We start from the raw sequence: 19059 nt of genomic DNA on the forward strand, positions 1-19059 counted from the left end.
TAATATAAAATAAGATATACTGTTGTATATTTTTACATTTATTTTTAGAAGTTAATCCAAGCTCTTCTAAAGAAGTATTATTGTATTTACTTTCTTGAGGTGAGTGACCCTGTGGCGGTGGAGTTCAGTCTGAGCACACAGATGTTCCTGTTGTCTAAGAAGGCGTTGTGGTTGTCAGATGGATCTATGGGCTTCGGCCAGGAGAGTGATGCAGCTTTCTCTGAGGGTACGTCTACTAAAACACCTAACTTAATCAGTTCAAGAGGTTATTTCTTTAAGCAAGTGAATATAACCAACCACCTACTAACGCACGGAACACCTTAGAAATCACATAGCAATACCCTTGCATTGTTACAGAGTTTTGCATAGATAAACATCACTTAAGAACGTAACAATCTAGTTTGTTTCAGTTGTTTGTTGTTGCGCAGATGTTGTGCGATGTGTCTTAGTTAAACAATCTAGTTAGTGTGTAATTTTTAGAACTGCCATTCTTGTGATTTATGTTTCACTGAGCTGGTTCTCTTCAAGGTGACACAATCTATGGACGGGTGATGGTGGACCCTGTGCAGAATTTGGGTGACTCTTTCTACTGTAATATTGAGAAGGTGTATCTGTGCACCGGCGCTGATGGATATGTTCCTAAATACAACCCCGCCAAGTCTGAGTTTGGATGCCTTGCAGACTCTCCATCCCTGCTGTACCGATTCAAAATTATTGTGAGTATGTTAGCAGTGTTGTTCAAAATATTAAATAGTATATAAAACTATAATATTATATAAATAATACTAAAATAACACTGTATATAAGTCTTTAAAATAAAATGCAAGCACATAATATTTTTATATTTCTATTTCATTTTATAATAAATTATACATTATTTAAATAAATTGTATGTTAATATAATAATAATAATAAAGTCCCATGACTCCACCTATCCTCTAGGACAAAGCCCAGCCAGAGACTCAGGCCAAGAGTTTTGGGGATGTGGGTTTCAAGGCCCTGCTGGCTGTAGATGACCCCTCTGCCCTCTCTCTGGTGAAGCAGCCAGGATCTGACGGATTCAGGCTGGATTCTACTCCTCTTTTCCAGGTCTAATCTTTTGGATGGTTTATTAGTTATGGAATGACTATATACAGTGGCGTACTGCAAATCTGTGACATCCTGTACTGGATTCCTGTCATTTACAAGGTCAATCTTGCTCAATCTTATCCCTCTTGTCTCTAGGTGGCAGTAGGGAGGGAGTGGTTCATTCACACCATCTACACTGTGCGTTCAAAAGACAACGCCAAGCGTGGCATTGGCAAGCGAAGTGTAGAGTACCACTCAATAACATCAGGTGACCTTGTTCCAGCGGAGGCCAGAGGACGCTACAGACGGTCCAACAGAGAAGTCCCGATACTGGCGGAGGAGATTGGACCCGAGAACAACCGAGGAACGAATATCATGCACATCGCTCTGGACCGCAGCCGTCGTCGCTCTGTGTCTGGGGAGGAGCTGTTCGCAGACAGACTGTCTCCACGGGAGCTCAGTGGACGAGGTGAGGAAGAAGATGCGGTGACTGTGGCAGGAGCCGTCGTGGGACTGCTTCTCACCGTCCTCATGGTTATGGTGTTGGCACTGATGGTTCGCTCAAGGTGGACGCCTGTGAAAAAGGCCTCAATAGTCTCGTCCAGCCTGCAGCCTGTTATAGTTAGAAGTAGCCTTGATAATGGTGACAGCTCAGAGGTCTGAAGGACTAATGAACTACTTGGAGACTGTACTGTTCTCCTTTGTCATACATTGGATCAATTTGTTTTGTTTTCTTTGGTTTAAACAAGTGCCTCTGACAGGTTTTATCTTACAGAGAACTCACGACCCAGTTCATCACCAGCCCAAAGAAATCATTTTAAGCGATGTTTTATGTTGTAACTGAATTTTTGCTTGTCCAGTAATGGATTGTTGAGGTCTACCCAGTGTTCAGAGTTCTCAGGGGTCCCCATAATGCCCTACCCATTTTTTTGGTGGACTGAGTGGGTGAGTGAGTGAGTGAATGAATGAATAAAGGTAAAATAAGGAGGTAAAATAAATTATTTTATGCCAGTGGATGTATTAACAGAAACAAGATCTCATTTGCTTCCATTTTAGTTTCATTAAATTCCAAAATGAATTTTTTGAATCACAAAAAGAAAATAATAAGAATAATAGTGGTAATAGTAATAATAAAAGTAATAATAATCAATCAATCAATCAAGAAATAATGTTATAATTAATAATAATATTATTAATAATATTTTGTTGTTGTTGTTACTCTGACCATTTTTTTCCAACCTTTAATTAGTTGTGAGTACATAAAAAAAAAAAATTTTAATAGAACATTTCAGTCAAAGTGGTAATTCAAAGTGTGTGAAAGTTTCCTTAAAAAATGTCTAAAAATAAAAGTGACGGGCCCGTCACTTTGAACACTGGGTAACACCATATGGGTAATAAAGAGGCATTTATAAAGACATTGTGAAAGGAAAAGTAAGTTTAAGTCATTTCTTAGGGATCATGTGGTGCATTCAAATGAACTGATCACGACACTGACACTGGTATTGTGTGTTTCACCTTTATTAATCTCAAGTGTTAGTATTTGCTTGTATTACAGTATTTGCTACTGTATTTCGGAATATGTGATGGCTTTGGAGAATATGACTTTTCCTCAATTGCTCAGTGTGTTTTACAGATATGCTGGTTTTTAACAGCAAGTGCCACGATTTTAATGGAGAAATGCTGAATAGGCATTTCATATCACACTGTCAAATAGTTGTTGTCACAAAGTTTACATTCAGTCTGTCAAATGAAACAAATTTCATCTTGTTGCTGCTGTTTCTATTGGTTATAATTTAAGCATTAGTATTCATGAGAGCCGTATGTATTAAATATTGCAGTCTTATCTCACTAAGTGTCATTTTAAAATAAGAAAAACTGTGACACAGGAAATCCCTCAGATTTCCAAATTTGTGTTCGTCTATTGCAGTTTTTGTTTTTTCACAGACCATATTCACTTTTCTCTGACATTGGTGTATCAACTATCACATTTTTTTGTCTTCACTGTCATTAGACACATCAAGCTGTTTATGCATCCATGAAAAACCAGCATCCTATTGTCAAATCCAGTTCACCTCCTGACAAATATATTCCTCATCAGGCTGATAATATTTAAAAAGAAATGTGCTATGCAATAAAATCACTGGATTGTTTCCATATTCACAGAGGATTGTGAGGTTAAACATGAGCACGATTTTGGGCACAATGAAATACTCGTTATGTTTGAAATGGTATTTATGGTGAGTTATTGTGTTTTTTGTACATGGTTCACTCCTAAATATTTACAGTGCTAAATGCATTTTTATGTACTGGGCCTTGAAGCACAAAATAAACAGTCTTGAGACTTGAAATCTTTGAACGTCGTGTAACTGTGATGAACATTTGTTCAGTTCAGTTGTAGTTAATTCATAGTTATTGAGGATTCTCCTTTTCTTTTTTGGTGCAGAAATTTCAAAATTAAGTAAACAAATTGAAATAGCCTGATGACAGTGAAAATGATCTCTTTATGAGCTGAATCGTGAACAAACTGGTTTACATGTAAACACAATGTAGTGATTGGAATCCATTTCAACACTTGAACATACAGCGCTGTGAGATGCTGATCTCCTGGAGCACCAAAGGTTCCTAACATCTGGAACACACAGATGAGGCCCTGAAGTAGTTGCAGAAGGTCCTTAATCTGGAACACACAGACAAAAGTACCTTGAAGTGAAGGTTCTCTAGGCCAGAGAACTTGGTCAATCTGCTTTTGTCTCTCTGGGATGTAGACTCAGGACATGCTGCATCTGTTGTTTTCTTGCTGGACAAAGACTTTTAATGTAAAGGTGTCTGTTGATGTTTTCTTTTCTCCAGGCTTGAAGCACAAAATGTGGTTGAATCTGTTGCTGCCTAAAACAGCTGGAGACTCAGAGCATGGTGCATCTGTTACTGTGTCTCTGGGAGGCTCAGAATGCTGTGTATCTGTTTTTGTCTCACCAGATGGGAGACGAGGAGTGTCTGTTGTCGAAAGGGTACATTTATCCCTTTCTGATAGGGAAGAGATTACATTTTGGTGCTTCTCCATTTCAGTGGACCACTCTTCTTTCTCTTTGGAGCTCATTTGCATAAAGCACACAGTTAGAAATCTTTACAGTTTTACTGATGCATTTCTCACTTTCCAACCCCACCACCACAGTACCTTTGGCAATGTTCTGAATGCATTAGGTCTAAACATGATGGGAAAAAATGCATACATTCAATTGTCCATTAAGAACTGAGTTTGTGTAAGATGTTGTACTGAGAATACTCATTTCTCTGAATAAGTATAAAATGGATGTGATGTAGGTTGCATCAGTTTTAAGGTTTGAAATCCTAGTTATGAATGGATTTGGATGGATCATTGTGATATCTCTCTGTTTCACCCACTGCTACTGTATCCGGAGGTCCTGGCGCATTTTTATGGCAGTCGCAGGACAAAACCTTAGGGTGAAAGGCAGAAACTGCATGTGAACCAATGAGAAGTCCTGTCCTTCCTGGTCTTGGTACCAGAGGTCTTCTCTGTTGTCATAGAATTTCTATCTGATGGTGATGGATAGTTTGTTAGTGTTAGTCCACCAAGATCCACTCAAAATGTAGCAAATCTTTGTCCACTGTTACGGTGGGGCCCTGACATAAACCTGACCGTGGAATGTGCTGTTCACCGCAGTAAACATAATAAAGCCACTTTATTTGATAGAACTGTATTAAAAACGTAATACGTATAATAGACTACAAAATATGAACAGGCTTACAACAATGGCAATCAATTTACAACAAGAAACTAACATGGAAAGCTCAAAACACCAGCGTCAGATCAAATCCAAGACAGAAAAAAAATGTTAAATAAAGAAATTAATAATATTTAGGAAGGGTGGGATTCTTTGAAACGAGCTGTTCGACAGAACCAATTCGAGAACCACCTAACGTAACCAATCAGGTTCGCCACTAGCCCCCACGTGATTGGACCAGGAAGTGAGTCCAGAATGGGCTGTTCTCTCGCTTCCGTTCAGCGTAGAATCACTTCTGGGCCTGTAAAGCAGTTACACTGTTGCTTGGGAAAACATGGCCACTGCCGGAGATTCGAGAGGAGAGCTTCAGAAGGAATTAGTCTGTTCTATTTGCCTCGATTACTTCGACGACCCCGTCATTTTAAAATGCGGCCACAATTTCTGCCGCATGTGCATTTTGATGCATTGGGAGGAAAATGGAGGCGATGATGTGGGTTACCAGTGTCCGGAGTGCAGGATGGTGCGTGGCTTGTTTTGATAAACGTTGCTAGATTCTGGGTTGCTTAGTTACAGCTGCTTGAATGAACTTGAGGGATTTCTATATATTCGCGTCTAAATCATGCAGAGTGACTTAAACCGGCAGTTTAAATAACAACCGGACTTTATTATGTTGTTAATAATAGGTGTGATTGATTTCTCCGACCTCGTTTATTGTATCACAAGATACAAATCGCCGCACGAGCCTTTTGTCGGTACAGCACCGATACTTTTCTGCGTCGTACATGCAACTTTGTCCTTTTTGCAGGTGTTCACGAAAATGAGTTTCACCAAGAACTACCTGGTAAAGAACTTAGTGGATAAACTGAGCGACTTCGACTATCTGAAGACGTGTAGGCCCTCAGCACCCACAAAACCCGTGAAAATGGACGGGAAATGTGAGCGACACCACGAGGAGCTCAAACTGTACTGCCACACGGACAGGAAGCCCATCTGCGTGGTGTGTCGGGAGTCCAGAGCCCACAGGTGAGGCTCAGTCACCTGAATGTCTATCTATCTAGACATCATTTTTGGGTTTATGTGCTTAAAATGCTGTCTGTGTAAGCAGCTCAGTAGGTTTCGATGATTTGACCTCTGTCTTAGAACCAGGTGTACTTCATTTTAGCATTATAGATTAAAATGGTCTTAGAAATGAAGCATCATACATCATTTTATTATTTTTTTTCTAGACACCATGATGTTGCTCCTGTACCCGAGGTTGTTGAAGACATGAAGGTTTGTTCGACATTGCTTGGTTTTGTCTGTTGTGTAAATGATTTGATTTAGCCTTTCTGTATCTGTTACTCTTTTGTGGTGTATTTTTTCTCTCTTCCTGTCCTCTTTCCTATTGTCTTGGTCTAAATGCCCGAGTTAACACCAGAAACCTTTGGCATTCGTTGCTAACCTTGGGGCTGGGACAAGGGGTCTGTCACTGTGGTGCTCTATGTACATGTGGCATTTAGCACTTGCGTTGAGTGTTTTTTTCTTACCCGACAGCCTTGGAAATGTCTTGAGGTATCTCGTAGGCATTGTTTTATTGCAGTGGTTGCAGTCTTAAGGTTCTTTTCAGAAGTTCAAACCAAATATTATATGTCCAGTGAGTTGTTGTCTGGAACAGGGTGTGAAATTAACACCAAAAATGTGGGTACTTTTTGCACCATGGTGGGTAATTTTGCTCCTCTAACAACCGCTGGGGCCGATACACCAATGTGTGTGAAGAGTTAATGTTTTCTTCATTTTTGTAGTCTCCGAAATGAGTAGTCCTAGAAATGAACCTTGGAACATTTGCAATTTTAATTAGCTTCGAATCTAAAGTGCATCGTGAATGTAGAGCTCTGTATATTTATTTTTTAATAAATAATATTTTTTCACTATATATTATATTATTGAAATAATAATAATAAAAATGCTGTATTTTAATACACACACACACATATTGTAATAAATAATGAATTTTAAATATTATTCAAATATTTTGTATTAAATTTAAATGTAATTAATTTTTGTAAATATTTGTAGATTTATTTTTATAGTTGGGTAATTCCAAATATATTGGCTATTATTTGTTGTTAACCTAAATTTACAAAGGGCTCTATACACATTTTTAAAATAAATAATGCATTTTCTGTATATTTATTTTTCAATAAATAACACATTTTCAAGGTATTTATATTTTGTATTATTAAAATGATATAATATATAATTTAAATTGTTATATTATGTTATTAAATTGTTTAATTATGTTATATTATGTTATATTTTTATTTAAAAAAAATTAATTTAGATTTATTTTCATAGTTGTATAATTCCAAATATATTGGCAAATATTTGTTGTTAACCTAAATTAGGTTTCTAAATTAAAACTCTGAATGGGAAGTTAAGTGGAACTCTGTTTTATTTTTTATATTGTCTTGTGTATTATTTGATATTTTTGAATTTTGAATTTATTTGAAAACTGAAAAATGACTGGTAAAAAAAAAATCTAAATGGCTCATGGTTCATCAGTCACTGTGGTTGGTGGGCAAATAATCCTTATCCTTTTCTGGAAACTTCCACATCAGTAAAGTGTGACACGTTTCACACGCATTAATTATCTGTTCCTTTGGATTATTTTTATACTCCTTGCTCAGAGCCCAAGGTTAAACATGTTCAAATATTAGATGGAGTGTAAAGCAGGTGAGTATCAGAATGAAGGAATATTCTTGTGTAGAGTGAAAAGGAAAATGTTTTAAAAAATGAATCTAGTGAATAAACACAAAATGTAAAGCAACTCTATGACACATTCCAAAGGTTATTGAAGTGTGCCATCTTAAACTCCCTCACAGTCTAGTGTCCCGTTTCATTATGTAAACTGTTGCACTTAAGTATTTTAACTCTTTGGTTACATTGTTGGTGCTGCTACAGTAATAAGACCCATATATGTTGACATGATCCATTTCTTCTATTGTACTTTGCGTAATATTGGTGCTTTAATACTTCAAGTTGAAAGATTTCTCTCTTGTTTTAATATGCAGAGTGAGCTGAAGCTGAGACTCATCAAGCTGAACTGGCAGAAGTCCATGTGTGTGAGAGTAAAGAGCACAGACGAGCAGGCCAAAACTGATGTCAAGGTATGAAAGCTCAGTTGTTCCCACGCTGACTTTGCATACATACAAATGACTCCAAATTGGTGGTTATATAACCTGCTGTGGATTTATGATCCACGAGGAGGCCTTCATGCTGACTCTCAAACATCTCAACAGCTCAAAAAACAAGCCTTGAAGGAGAAGATCGAAGATGATGTTGGTGCTCTGGTTCAGTTTTTGTTGGATGAGAAGGATGATCTGTTGGAAAGGTTGGAGGTCGAAGCGGAGGCCACTATTGGGCTGATCGATGCCAACCTGAAGCGTGTGGAGAGCGAGGCAGCCAAAGTGGACAAAGCCATCACTGAAATTCAAAATCAGCTAAGTGACAGCACTAACTTTGAGGTGAAGAACTTCATACCTCCAGTCACGTTCCAAAACATCTCATCTATTATAAAATAAAATCATCTTTATTAAATTTTTTTGTTGTTCAGAACAAGAATTTAGTTAATTTTGAACATGGCAAGGAATTAAAAAATATTTCAAAGATACCATATTTATATTCATAGTTACCATATTCTTCAGGCTTTCCCCACATTTTCTGAACTGATTTGGGTGCAAAATATGCAGAATTTATTTAAATATAATTAATGAATAGTGAATTTTATTATACAATTTTATGAATATTATTATTATTATTTGTAAATAAATAATGTGTTAAACGGAGAGAAACATACTACACTTATTGGTGGTTGAAAGCATAAAATAGAAATCTGAATTATACATTTAAACAACCTATATTTTTATATTTCACATTAGAGTAAAAAACAAATAAGACCACTGTGAATGATCTCTTACAACTACTTTATTTATTGTAAAGGCCCATTCTCACCAAGAACAACTACATTAGCATCCACAAAAATAACATCCAACTGATGATAACGATGTGTTAATTATAAGCATGCTGAAGTTTTACCACCTTAAGCGCTTGAGCTAAAGTCGGTTGGATTCTGATTGGCTGTCAATGTTTTAACATTCATCAGCTGGAGAAAAAAAAAAGATCCCAACAATATATACAGTGCCGTGAAAAGGTTTTTGCCCCCTTGCTGTTTTTTTTAATTTTTTGCATATTTGTCACACTTAAGATTCAGATCATCAAACCAATTTTAATATTACGCAAAGATAATGTAAGTAAATACAAAATGCAGTTTTTAAATGATAATTTAATTTATTAAGGGAAAAAAGCTGTCCAAACCTTATATATATATATATATAACTGACTATTTGTCAAGATTTAGTCTTTATAAAAAAGTTATTACATGTCGCCGTGTGTGTTTTTAATCTCGCAGTTGCTTTTGTTTTTTCATAATTGTGACTTTCTATCTCTGTTGTTTATATTTTGCAGTGTGACTTTATTATTAATGTTTACCTTTTTTTTCCTTCCAGAGTATCAGTAATTCATACTTAAGGTATGTAAATCTGTATTATTTTGAATCCGTTAATTCATTTACTTGTTAGCTATATCTGCCCTGCTAAAAATCTGGACATTTTTAGGTTTTGTCTCTCATAATGTGTTTTTTTTTTTATCCCCTTATAGCCCCTGTCATGTAAACCTCGGCGTCCAGGCCTCTAACTCTCCTCCAGATTTCTCAGAGTTCACAGGCCCATTTCAACTCATCATGTGGAAGAAGATGATGCACGTGTTACACACAAGTAAGTACTGTTGGTGCATTAAGGTGTGGTCACATTGTATTTGCAGGCAAAATCCAGCAATTCCAGTAGGAATCCATGAGATTGGGAAATTTGTGTGAGAGCGAAAGATTTCGCCATGCAGATTTTGCATCAGGTTTGGTTAGGCATGTGAATTTGTCTCGTTGACCAACAGAGAAAGTAGCTTCATACATCACTATACTATTGACAATTAACCTTTTTTGCCCGAGAAATTTTGCCAAAATGTTGCTGATGTGACCACATTTTTACTCATCAGTGAGATATGTGGCACCTACAGTAGTCATGTGATTTTAATTTTTGTGACAATCTTGTCGTGAGTTTTTAGTTACGTGCTAAACGGCTAACCAGATCTTCCCTGTTTTCCAGTGCCTCAGAATCTGACTCTGGATTTAGACACCGCTCACCCCTCATTGGCCATCAGCGACTTTGACACAAAGGTGGAGGAGGGCCGCGTACGCTCCCAGGAGCCCGACATGCCACAGCGTTTCACCCGTTTCTTCGGGGTGCTCGCTACCGCCCAGTATTCCAGCGGGCAGCACTACTGGGAGGTGGACGTGCGGGACAAGGGGGTCTGGTATCTGGGTGTCACCACCGAGTACAGCAACCGCAAAGGTTTTGTAAACCTTTCGCCCTCTGCTGGCTACTGGAGCCTGTGTCTCCAAGACCGACTGTATGCCAACGAGGAAGACTCGCGCGTGCCTGTGGCGGACTATTGGAACTCTCCTCGTGTCGGTGTCTTCTTAGATTACGACCGGGGGCACGTTACTTTCTTCGACGCCGTCACTATGAAACGCATCTATAACTTTGTCACGTACTTTGACGAGCCCGTCTCACCCTTCTTCAGCCCAGGGAAAAACGACCCGGGCAGCCGACTACAAATATGTCATTTCTACTGAAAACGAAGCGATGCGTATGTGCAGTTTGCAACAGAGAAAACAAATAATGATAAATGCTCCTGTTTTTGTGTTTTAGTAAACATTTCAGGGCATTTTCCCTCCTGGAAGTCGGGAGGATGTTTGTTCTTAAGCTCTGCTGGGCTTTTTGGATTCAGTTGATCTGAATTTACTAGTTGCGTAGAGCTTTGATACACCATAATCTGAAGGAGTGAATTGAATTTCTCTTGCTCTTGAATTATGATGTAGCCCCACTGAAATTCAGGTAGAGAGGCACTGCAGGTTTTTACGCACATGTCGACTGTCGTCTTATGTCTTTGACCTCAGTGTTGTCTTTTGTACATCAGTGTAGAGGTGAAAATAAGGATTGAATCAGGTCAAAAAAATCGATTAATGGTTGATAACATTTCAAAGTGGAGAAATTCGTCAAATAATTTGGAAAACATATTTAAATGTTATTAACTGCTATGTATTCCATTAAATGGCATATATTTCTTTTTTTTATTTTACTTTTTACTTTTTTTATTTTCTTGTCTGTTAGGGATGTATTTGTTAGACAGACTACCCCATAATGTAATGAGAGTGTTACATAAGGCTCTGTGTTCGAACATTTCGTAATAGCTCAGACTGCAATAGGTGCTATGCAACTTCGAGTACGCAAGTTTTCGGCGACAAAGTAGATAAGATGTGCTGTGAGGAGCGTCCTTCTGTTCATTCAATTATGTAGAGATTTTTATAAAGGAGTACATCCTGAAGCTGTGTGCCATTCATGTTGCATAATTTTTATGTAATTTTCAAATCCATTATATTAAAAAGTTTAATAGTCTAGAAATAGTCTAATCTGTCTCACGGGCTGATGATAAAGAGAGATTCTGGAAATGCTCGTTTTTGTTTCCATTCATTCCGAAACGAGCACAAAGTGACATTTCAGCACCTTTAGACTGAGGTCAGATGGTTTGTTGTTCATGTTGGTATTTACAGGTCTAGTTTACATACTAGAACCACTGCAGTCATTTGTACAAAATGTCTTTTGAGCTGAGAAAGGACCAAGGAAACACCGGACCATGAACATGCTCTCACAACACTTTGTGTTGCCCAGCTATGAAATTTCAGTTAACATTTATAGTACTTTATTAATAATCACTGTTTATTTTTTTCATAAGAAATTAGTTCAACTTGAACACATTGACTTTTTGTACGTGTAATATTTTTGGATTCCTTTCAATCACTGATTTAAGAGAACGGTTACATCATCTTTGAGCCTAACTGCTGGATGGCACCACAAGTACATGTTTCTTTTGGGTGACTTGTTTAAAAACCACTGCGATACGTGTTAAATGTTTTTCTCTGCATTAATAGTCAATTTAAAAATAAAAAAACTACAATTATTTTATTCTCAGTATTTCATATTTGACAAGTTCCATTTTAAAAATATAAAAATCCACAGTGTATAACATTTTTAGAAGTGAATCTTTTGGATTAAAAAAGGCAAAATGTAATTTTCAAGTGACTTGTATTTACAGTTTTATTTCAAACTGCAGTAATTGACCAGTAGAATGAGCATACGGTTGATTTTTCATGTTATACAAGATCTTTGTTGTTTTTAAACTGATGAAGCACATTTACTAAATCATCTGTCCAAGCACTAGATCATGCATTGGATAGAGTTAAGGTCCATTCACAATAAGAATGTAAACGATGTTGGCGTTTATACCATAGAGTGTATAAAAACAGGTTTATACCAACGGACCAACGAACATTGTTTATTCTAAACATGATTTGAGGTCAGTGCTTTTATCAATGGGAAAATCGCCCTCAAAGTGATTCCAAAACTATTGCTTTGACGTTAGTGAAATTTTGCGGGGGGAAAGTCCATTGTCTATTTTCTAATAGTGTCTAATAGTGATCAATGAAGCACAGTTCACACTTTCAAAACAAGCAGCTTTCTGACGGTCAACGGACGGACCAACTTGTATTTATGAAATCTGAGTGTGGATTTCTTTGGCTCTCATGCAAAAGTCCTGGTTTTGTGGATTCTAAATTTAAATAACACTGAATTTTGCTCAAGAAAACGGTAAATTTGACAGCAACTTTTTAACCATTTTATTGTTGTAAAGTTATCATTCTTATTGTGAACGGACCTTTATCGCGATGGAAGCAACTAATTGTCAACTTGCAATTCGCATATATTATGAATCAATATACAGTATAGAATATTTGTTTTTGGTTATTACATAATTTTTTATTTCCAGCCTGGCAATAGCAAATCATTACAGGTATCTCGCTGCTGCAGAAACCATATGCCAATGCTAGTAAAATCATTAACATGCAAAAATGTTCTTTGCACAGATATTAAGATATACTTTCACCGTTTCAACTGTGAGCCACCTTGTACAGTATCACAGAGAGTAGCCTATGAAGGAGACGTGGTGTTACATATCCTTCAAAGAGACAAAACTCAACAAAATTAAAGGGAAGTGATTTTTGAAATCATTCGCTGGTGATGGACAATCTCAAAATGAATTATTCGGCAAAATGTGTACAAAACATTAAATAAACACAAATAAAGCATAAACTATAATACTGACTGAAGACGACATTTGGTTGCTACACTGTGAACACAACACACCTGTATGATTGTTTACAGAGAAGAGATATAAGTCCTCATAGCTGATCATCTGTAGAGAACATTAAAAATCAAAGGCAATATATGTGAAATACTTGGGTTTGATTATATTTCTATTTCCTCGTTCAGTTGGATTTTTCAACATGTAAAGTAGCCTTGTGCTTTAGAAAAATAAATAATTTGGAATGGAAAAAATATGTCCTTTTTGGCTCCTTTTGTTTAGTGGTTCGATTTTTTTTTTAGAGAGCACAGCAGGGATGCGCATCACTTCCTGTGCTGTTGATATCTGTGAGGGATGATCAGCTCAGATGTTCGATCTGAATGATTTGAACACCCAGTTAACTGAAAGTGCTCACCGAATAGCTCAGGTATAGTGAAATCTCAGTGGCAAATGCTGTCATAGGACAATACAAGAAGCCAGTGTCATTTACATGTTACATACACCAAATATGTTCATATGTACACAAATTTGTATATTTACAAATGCAGAATGTAACAATTACAATACACAACTGTTGTAGTCATGGGAAGCTCAACCACTATGAAACAGGAGAGGAAGTTTGGAAATAATTGACTTTTCTGCAAGGGTTTAAGACAGCGATTAACAAAATGTTTTGCTATATATATATATTTTATTTATACACAACTTACATGATTTCTAATAAGAATCTGTGCTTATTGATATGGTTTCTGTTATTTACAATCAACATTCCTGGTTTAGTAGAGAAGCAGTTCTTTGTTTTGGAACATGAAAATCAGCAGAAGATTAAAGAAAAGTGCATTTTGTTCATTCGATTCTTCCTCTCTGGTTTGGCTGAGGATTTCGCTGATATGACTGCAGACTGTGATGAGCTGTTACTGCAGGTATCGGTAGACTTTGAAGCAGTGGTTACCAGAATCGGCCACCACAACGTGACCGTCGGAGGTTAAAGCGAGGCCCTGCGGCCCATACAGAGGGTCAGCACTTGTGTTGATGTAGGAGAGGAATGAGCCTGAGCTGTCAAACACCTGAAAAATTGATAATAATAAGACAAAATTGTCTTAAAAAGTGCTTTTAAAGTGACTGGTTTCAACTTGTAAAGAGGAAGTGGGTGTTTAGAGGATTCATTACCTGTATTCTGCTGTTGCCCCAGTCTGCTACAATGATGTTGCCGTTAACATCAACAGCTACCCCTGTGGGGGCATTAAACTGGCCGTTTCCCTCTCCATGAGACCCGAATTTAAACAAAAACTCCCCATCTGCACTGTAGACCTGAGAAACAAATTTTAATCACCCATATTTAAAAAAACTACAAAACGTTCTGTAATTTTTCTGTTTATTAAAAAGTTTTACTGATAAGAAATCAATACTATAAAACTATATTTAAAATGATCCAGTCATGCCGGTAACCTAATACAAAACATTTTATTTTACTGTGGTGCACGTCATTTTGAAATCACATGACCAGACGAATACTACTCATTTTACCTCCATTATTAGACACTTTCACTTGTGGAATAAATGAATCATTGCTGACTGCTAAATATTAATTTTCATCAGTACCTGAAATGTATTGCTTTTCTGTAAGAATGCACCCACACCACTAGGTGTCAGTCAAGTCAAACACAACTTAAAAGATTACTAAGTGCAATTTTTATTAATATCACAGACATTATCTGAAGTGTGAGGATTGTGAAGTGCTCACCAATGCTGCATTTATTAGATTAAATACATCATGATTTAAAATAACTTTTATATTTTAATATACCAATTGTGATATATACCATATGTGATCGTCAGACCGTTGCTAGGCAGTTGCTTAGGTTTTCTGGGTGGTTGCTAGGGCATTATAAGATGGCTGCTTGCTGGTTAGCCCAAATTTAAAGGGATAGTTCACCCAAAAATGAAAATTCTGTCATCATTTACTTACTCTCGCGTTGTTCCAAACCTGTATGAGTTTCCTATTTCTGTTGAGCACAAGAGAAGGTATTTTAAAGAATGTTGGTAACCAAACAGATGACGGTAGCCATTGACTTCCATAGTATGAAAAAATGGCTACCGTCAACTTTTCCTTTAGAATTTCTTCTTTTGTGCTCAACAGAAATAAGAAACTCATACAGGTTTGGAACAACTTGAGAGTGAGTAAATGATGACAGAATTCTATCCCTTAAGTCTCTATGATATTCTGGTCTTCAGATATAGTCCAGTTTCCTTCCTAATAATTGTATGGTCTTTTATTGTCGACCAGATGAAAATTTGTAAGTATGACCTCAACATTCAACACTCACCTTGACGGAGTGGTTATGAAAGTCTGTCACGACAATTTCATTCTTGTTGCTGACAGCAACAAAATGTGGACCTGCATGTGAGAAAACAGAAAAATTGGGGAGAAGAGACGTTCAGACATGATAAAAAGAAAGAGAGCGGAGAGGAGAGTAGGATGACGTGATCAAGATCTCTTAACCGATTAGATAGATTTCGTGATGCTCGACAATTTGATTTCTGGCCAACTTTTGATTAGATACACACAGCACAGAATCATAGACTCTTGAATTCAGTTCTAGTATGAAATTTAATTGATTTCAGTAAGATAAAACACCACATTCTGGGATGAGAATTCACTCAATACTTACTGAACCCAGGGCCAGATTTACTAAACTTTTGCTCCAGTGCAAACTTTGCACCACTTTTGTCTAAAAAGGAATGGAAAAAACACAAACAAGGGTAAGCGGAGACAAATAAACGACAGGGCAGAAGGGATTCACGCAAATAAAAAAGTGCAGGGGCTACATTTCAAACATTTAAAGTAGTGTGAGGATGCAAATCAACATTAAGTGCTGGAACAAACATGGAGCAGACCAGAGGAACAATGGAGATGCACATCCCAAACCAGTCCGCATGCATTTTCCTAAGAAGGGTTAGATATATTTAAATAGTAAAATAAGCAGCAGAAGGGAAAGTGTTTGATGAACTACAAAAAGCATGACTAATATGTGTGCATCTATCAGAATATAGGCTCTTACATGTATGCATGCATTGGCCTTTACTATTTATCATACAGACAGATAATGCAACTGAAGCAATGGCTTTTGCTAAAGTGAAACAAAGGAACAGAACTGACAGAAGTTTACTTCCTTTCAGACACTGGAACTGAAAGCCTGGGTAAATCTGGCCTTTTCTGTATAAAACACACCAGCCTTTTGTGGCGTTTGTCTTCCCAGAAGGGTTCTTAGTTGTTGCTTTTGTAGTGAAACATCATTTAACTCTTGTTTCTTTAAGGTTTGTTGATGAAATGTAACATTTTAGGTCACAAGAAGAGTTCCTGAGCTGGACAAATTAGGTATTAGGAAGAGATGTTAGAAGACAAGCAGTCACACTGTGCACACAACACAGGCCGCTAACAACACTTCTGCAACCCTTCAGTGCTTAGATAGGTTAACCACCACAACCGCATGACATTGTTCAACATTGGCTCTATTGGCATGGCATTGCAGTTTCTACACCCCGTACCTGCAAATTGTCTGTCTGAAGTGCCTCTGGCTCCAAACTTGGTTACTAATTTGCCATTAGATTGAAAGATGAACACACAGCAGGCTTTATTATCCACTGCAATGATATGACCGTTCCTGTCCACAGCCACTCCTTTGGGTCCCATCAGACGGCCTGCGCCAATCTTATTCTGCATGAGGCACAGACAAAAAGAGAGGGACCTTATTAAACGGCTCTTAAAAATTCTAGATTCTGATTAGTCAATCATGGCACTGAGTAAGAAAATAGAATCATTTTAATTTTCATTTATGTCAATATGTAGAGACATACCATTCAAAAGTTTAAGGTCAATAAGATTTTAATTTTTCTTTATTTCCACATACACCAATGTTCAAAATTTGGGGGTGGTCATTTTTTCTCTTATGTTCACCAAGGCTGCATTTATTTGATCACAAACACAGTAAATGACAGTAACTAACAGTAATAGTGTGAAATATTATCACAATTTAAAAGAACTGTTTTAAAATGTAATTTATTCCTGTGATGGTAAAGCTGAATTTTCAGCAGGCACTACTGCAGTCTTCAGTGTCACATGATCCTTTAGAAATCATTCTAAATTGTAATAAGCTTATTTGGTGTTCAACTATTAATAATGGTTCTTATTATTATCAAACAACTTTTGCTGTTTAATATTTTGTGGAAAACGTTTTTTCCTCAGGATTGTTTGACAAACGGAAAGATCAAAAGAACAGCATTTATTTGAAATAGAAATCTTTTGTAACAATATAAATGTCTTTACTGTCACTTCTTTTTAATTAAATCTGTCTTTTGTGAATATAATTATTCATTTCTTTAACTAAAAAAAAAAAAAACCTATCCTACCCCAAACTTTTAAATGGTAGTTTCCACAAAAATATTTTGGTATTTTTGATCAAATAAATCCAGCCTTGGTTAGCATGAGAGACCTCTTTCACAAACATAAAAAAAAAAAAACTTAATTATTCCAAACTTTTGAGTGGTAGTGTATAGACATAAAGTGTAAATTGTGATCTAAACATTACCTTGAATTTCCCATCAGGGGAGAAGATGCTAATCCATCTGTTATCATAATCAGCTACTATAATATCTCCATTTGTGTCGACTGCCACTCCTGTTGGCCTCTGCAGTTGTCCTGGAGAACGACCCCTGACCCCGTAGCGTGCTTTGAACTGGCCATCATTGGTAAACACCTTCAGAAAAACAAACAAAATCCAATTTTGCTCTAAATGCAATAAAAATGTTTTTATATCTCTGTATTAATCCCAGGTGACACATTTGCTAATTACTTCACTATCCATTAAAATGCTTTAGATAAAATGAAGCCTATAATTTTTTATAACATTTCCATGCATTGACTGACTTGTATACACTGGTTGTTGCTGTCTGCTACAATGACCCTCCCATTATTGGAAGCAGAGATGCCCTGTAGATTGGCGAACTCTCCCTTCTCCCGTCCACGAGAGCCTGAGGGGTCAGACAAAAGAATTTCACTGCCATTCAAAATCAAAATTATATTTCACAACCATTTAATGTCAAACGTATTGCGCACACCAGGGTTATTATCCACACCAGAGTTTCTTACCTACTCTATAAATGAGCTCATCTTCAATGGGGTTTTCCTTCTTTTTGGTAGTGCTGTACATGCTGGAAGGTCTCCGTATGGCTTTCTGCCTGATGTGTCCCCCTGTTCCACTGGGAGATTTTACCCTTCTTTTCACATCATCCGGAGACTGAGGCACGTCCGACGGCTTTATCGCCCGCAGTCTGAACGGGCTGCCCCGCACAGGCTGTCCGTACAGCATCAGAGAGAACGAGTACTCCCCTTCACTCTTAAGTGTGTACCCTACCTCATACGTTCCGTTTTTATTGTCTACGACCTCCACCTCTGTCGCCCGCTCTCCATCCTGCCCCGTTATCTCCGCTCGGAGGACCGCGTTACCGGTCCGCACAAGCTCGCTGTCCTTATCCTTAGTGGTAACAGTTACAGTCACGTGCTGACCGACCAGCGCATGCCTGAGCCCTTCTCCTGTGGCCACACTGGTGTGTCCCACGGCACCCGTCGTCAGCAGGACGCCCAGGTTCTGGATGGAGCGTCGCAGGCCTTCTGTCTCTATCTGGCAGTCCAAGTGGGCGTTCTCGTGCGGCCGTTCAGGGAAGTCGTGACAGGCGAGGGCGCTCACACGCTCGCTCATCTGCTTTTGGACCAGCAGGACTTCTGTGGCGCTGCCGTGGTTCAGGGCCTGCTCAGTGAAACTGCAGCTGCTCTGGATGTGCTCTTTTCCCTGCAAAAGGGACGATAGCTGCGCCTGAAGCACCTGCAGAGGACACCGCAGAAAGGAGCGTTAGAGAAATAGAAGGAGTACAACCTGTTTAACCTATCCAGAGATTTTGG

The 19059-nt window shown here is 37.7% G+C and overlaps 3 protein-coding genes across 7 annotated transcripts in view; 2 read left to right on the top strand and 1 right to left on the bottom strand.

Annotated features, from left to right (window-relative positions):
- LOC107718779 (FRAS1-related extracellular matrix protein 2-like) overlaps nt 1-2099 on the top strand; it is a 52499-nt gene extending 50400 nt beyond the window's left edge. The window contains exons 22-25 of the mRNA XM_016526006.1: nt 100-226; nt 529-716; nt 943-1089; nt 1225-2099. Of these exons, the coding sequence (XP_016381492.1) occupies nt 100-226; nt 529-716; nt 943-1089; nt 1225-1731 (969 nt within the window). The 3' untranslated portion in view covers nt 1732-2099. The remainder of the gene's footprint in view (nt 1-99; nt 227-528; nt 717-942; nt 1090-1224) is intronic.
- A 2995-nt stretch (nt 2100-5094) lies between these two features.
- LOC107718738 (zinc-binding protein A33-like) lies at nt 5095-11919 on the top strand. Its single transcript, XM_016525955.1, has 8 exons — nt 5095-5331; nt 5617-5834; nt 6038-6083; nt 7862-7957; nt 8090-8314; nt 9356-9378; nt 9507-9622; nt 10007-11919. Exons 1-8 carry the CDS (start codon nt 5146-5148, stop codon nt 10534-10536), a joined length of 1440 nt encoding a protein of 479 aa, XP_016381441.1. The 5' UTR covers nt 5095-5145; the 3' UTR covers nt 10537-11919.
- A 1501-nt stretch (nt 11920-13420) lies between these two features.
- LOC107718737 (tripartite motif-containing protein 3-like) overlaps nt 13421-19059 on the bottom strand; it is a 32452-nt gene continuing 26813 nt past the window's right edge. For 4 of the 5 annotated variants that reach the window (XM_016525952.1, XM_016525951.1, XM_016525950.1 and 1 more), the window contains 8 exons: nt 18250-18982; nt 18028-18131; nt 17690-17857; nt 16650-16818; nt 15773-15832; nt 15428-15498; nt 14271-14411; nt 13421-14167 (listed from right to left, as the gene is read on the bottom strand). In XM_016525952.1, coding sequence (XP_016381438.1) covers nt 14015-14167; nt 14271-14411; nt 15428-15498; nt 15773-15832; nt 16650-16818; nt 17690-17857; nt 18028-18131; nt 18250-18982 — 1599 coding nt within the window. In that variant the 3' untranslated portion in view covers nt 13421-14014. The remainder of the gene's footprint in view (nt 14168-14270; nt 14412-15427; nt 15499-15772; nt 15833-16649; nt 16819-17689; nt 17858-18027; nt 18132-18249; nt 18983-19059) is intronic. The other variant, XM_016525954.1, reaches the window with a different exon arrangement.

This window comes from Sinocyclocheilus rhinocerous, unplaced genomic scaffold (assembly GCF_001515625.1).
Source record: "Sinocyclocheilus rhinocerous isolate Xijiao unplaced genomic scaffold, SAMN03320098_v1.1 scaffold1655, whole genome shotgun sequence".
Taxonomy (NCBI): domain Eukaryota; kingdom Metazoa; phylum Chordata; class Actinopteri; order Cypriniformes; family Cyprinidae; genus Sinocyclocheilus; species Sinocyclocheilus rhinocerous.

Coding starts and splice junctions, on each gene's coding strand:
- LOC107718738 (XM_016525955.1), top strand. CDS start 5,146: ATGGCCACTGCCGGAGATTCGAGAGGAGAGCTTCAGAAGGAATTAGTC. Junction 5,332..5,616: donor AGTGTCCGGAGTGCAGGATG/GTGCGTGGCTTG, acceptor TCCTTTTTGCAG/GTGTTCACGAAAATGAGTTT. Junction 8,315..9,355: donor GTGACAGCACTAACTTTGAG/GTGAAGAACTTC, acceptor TTTTCCTTCCAG/AGTATCAGTAATTCATACTT.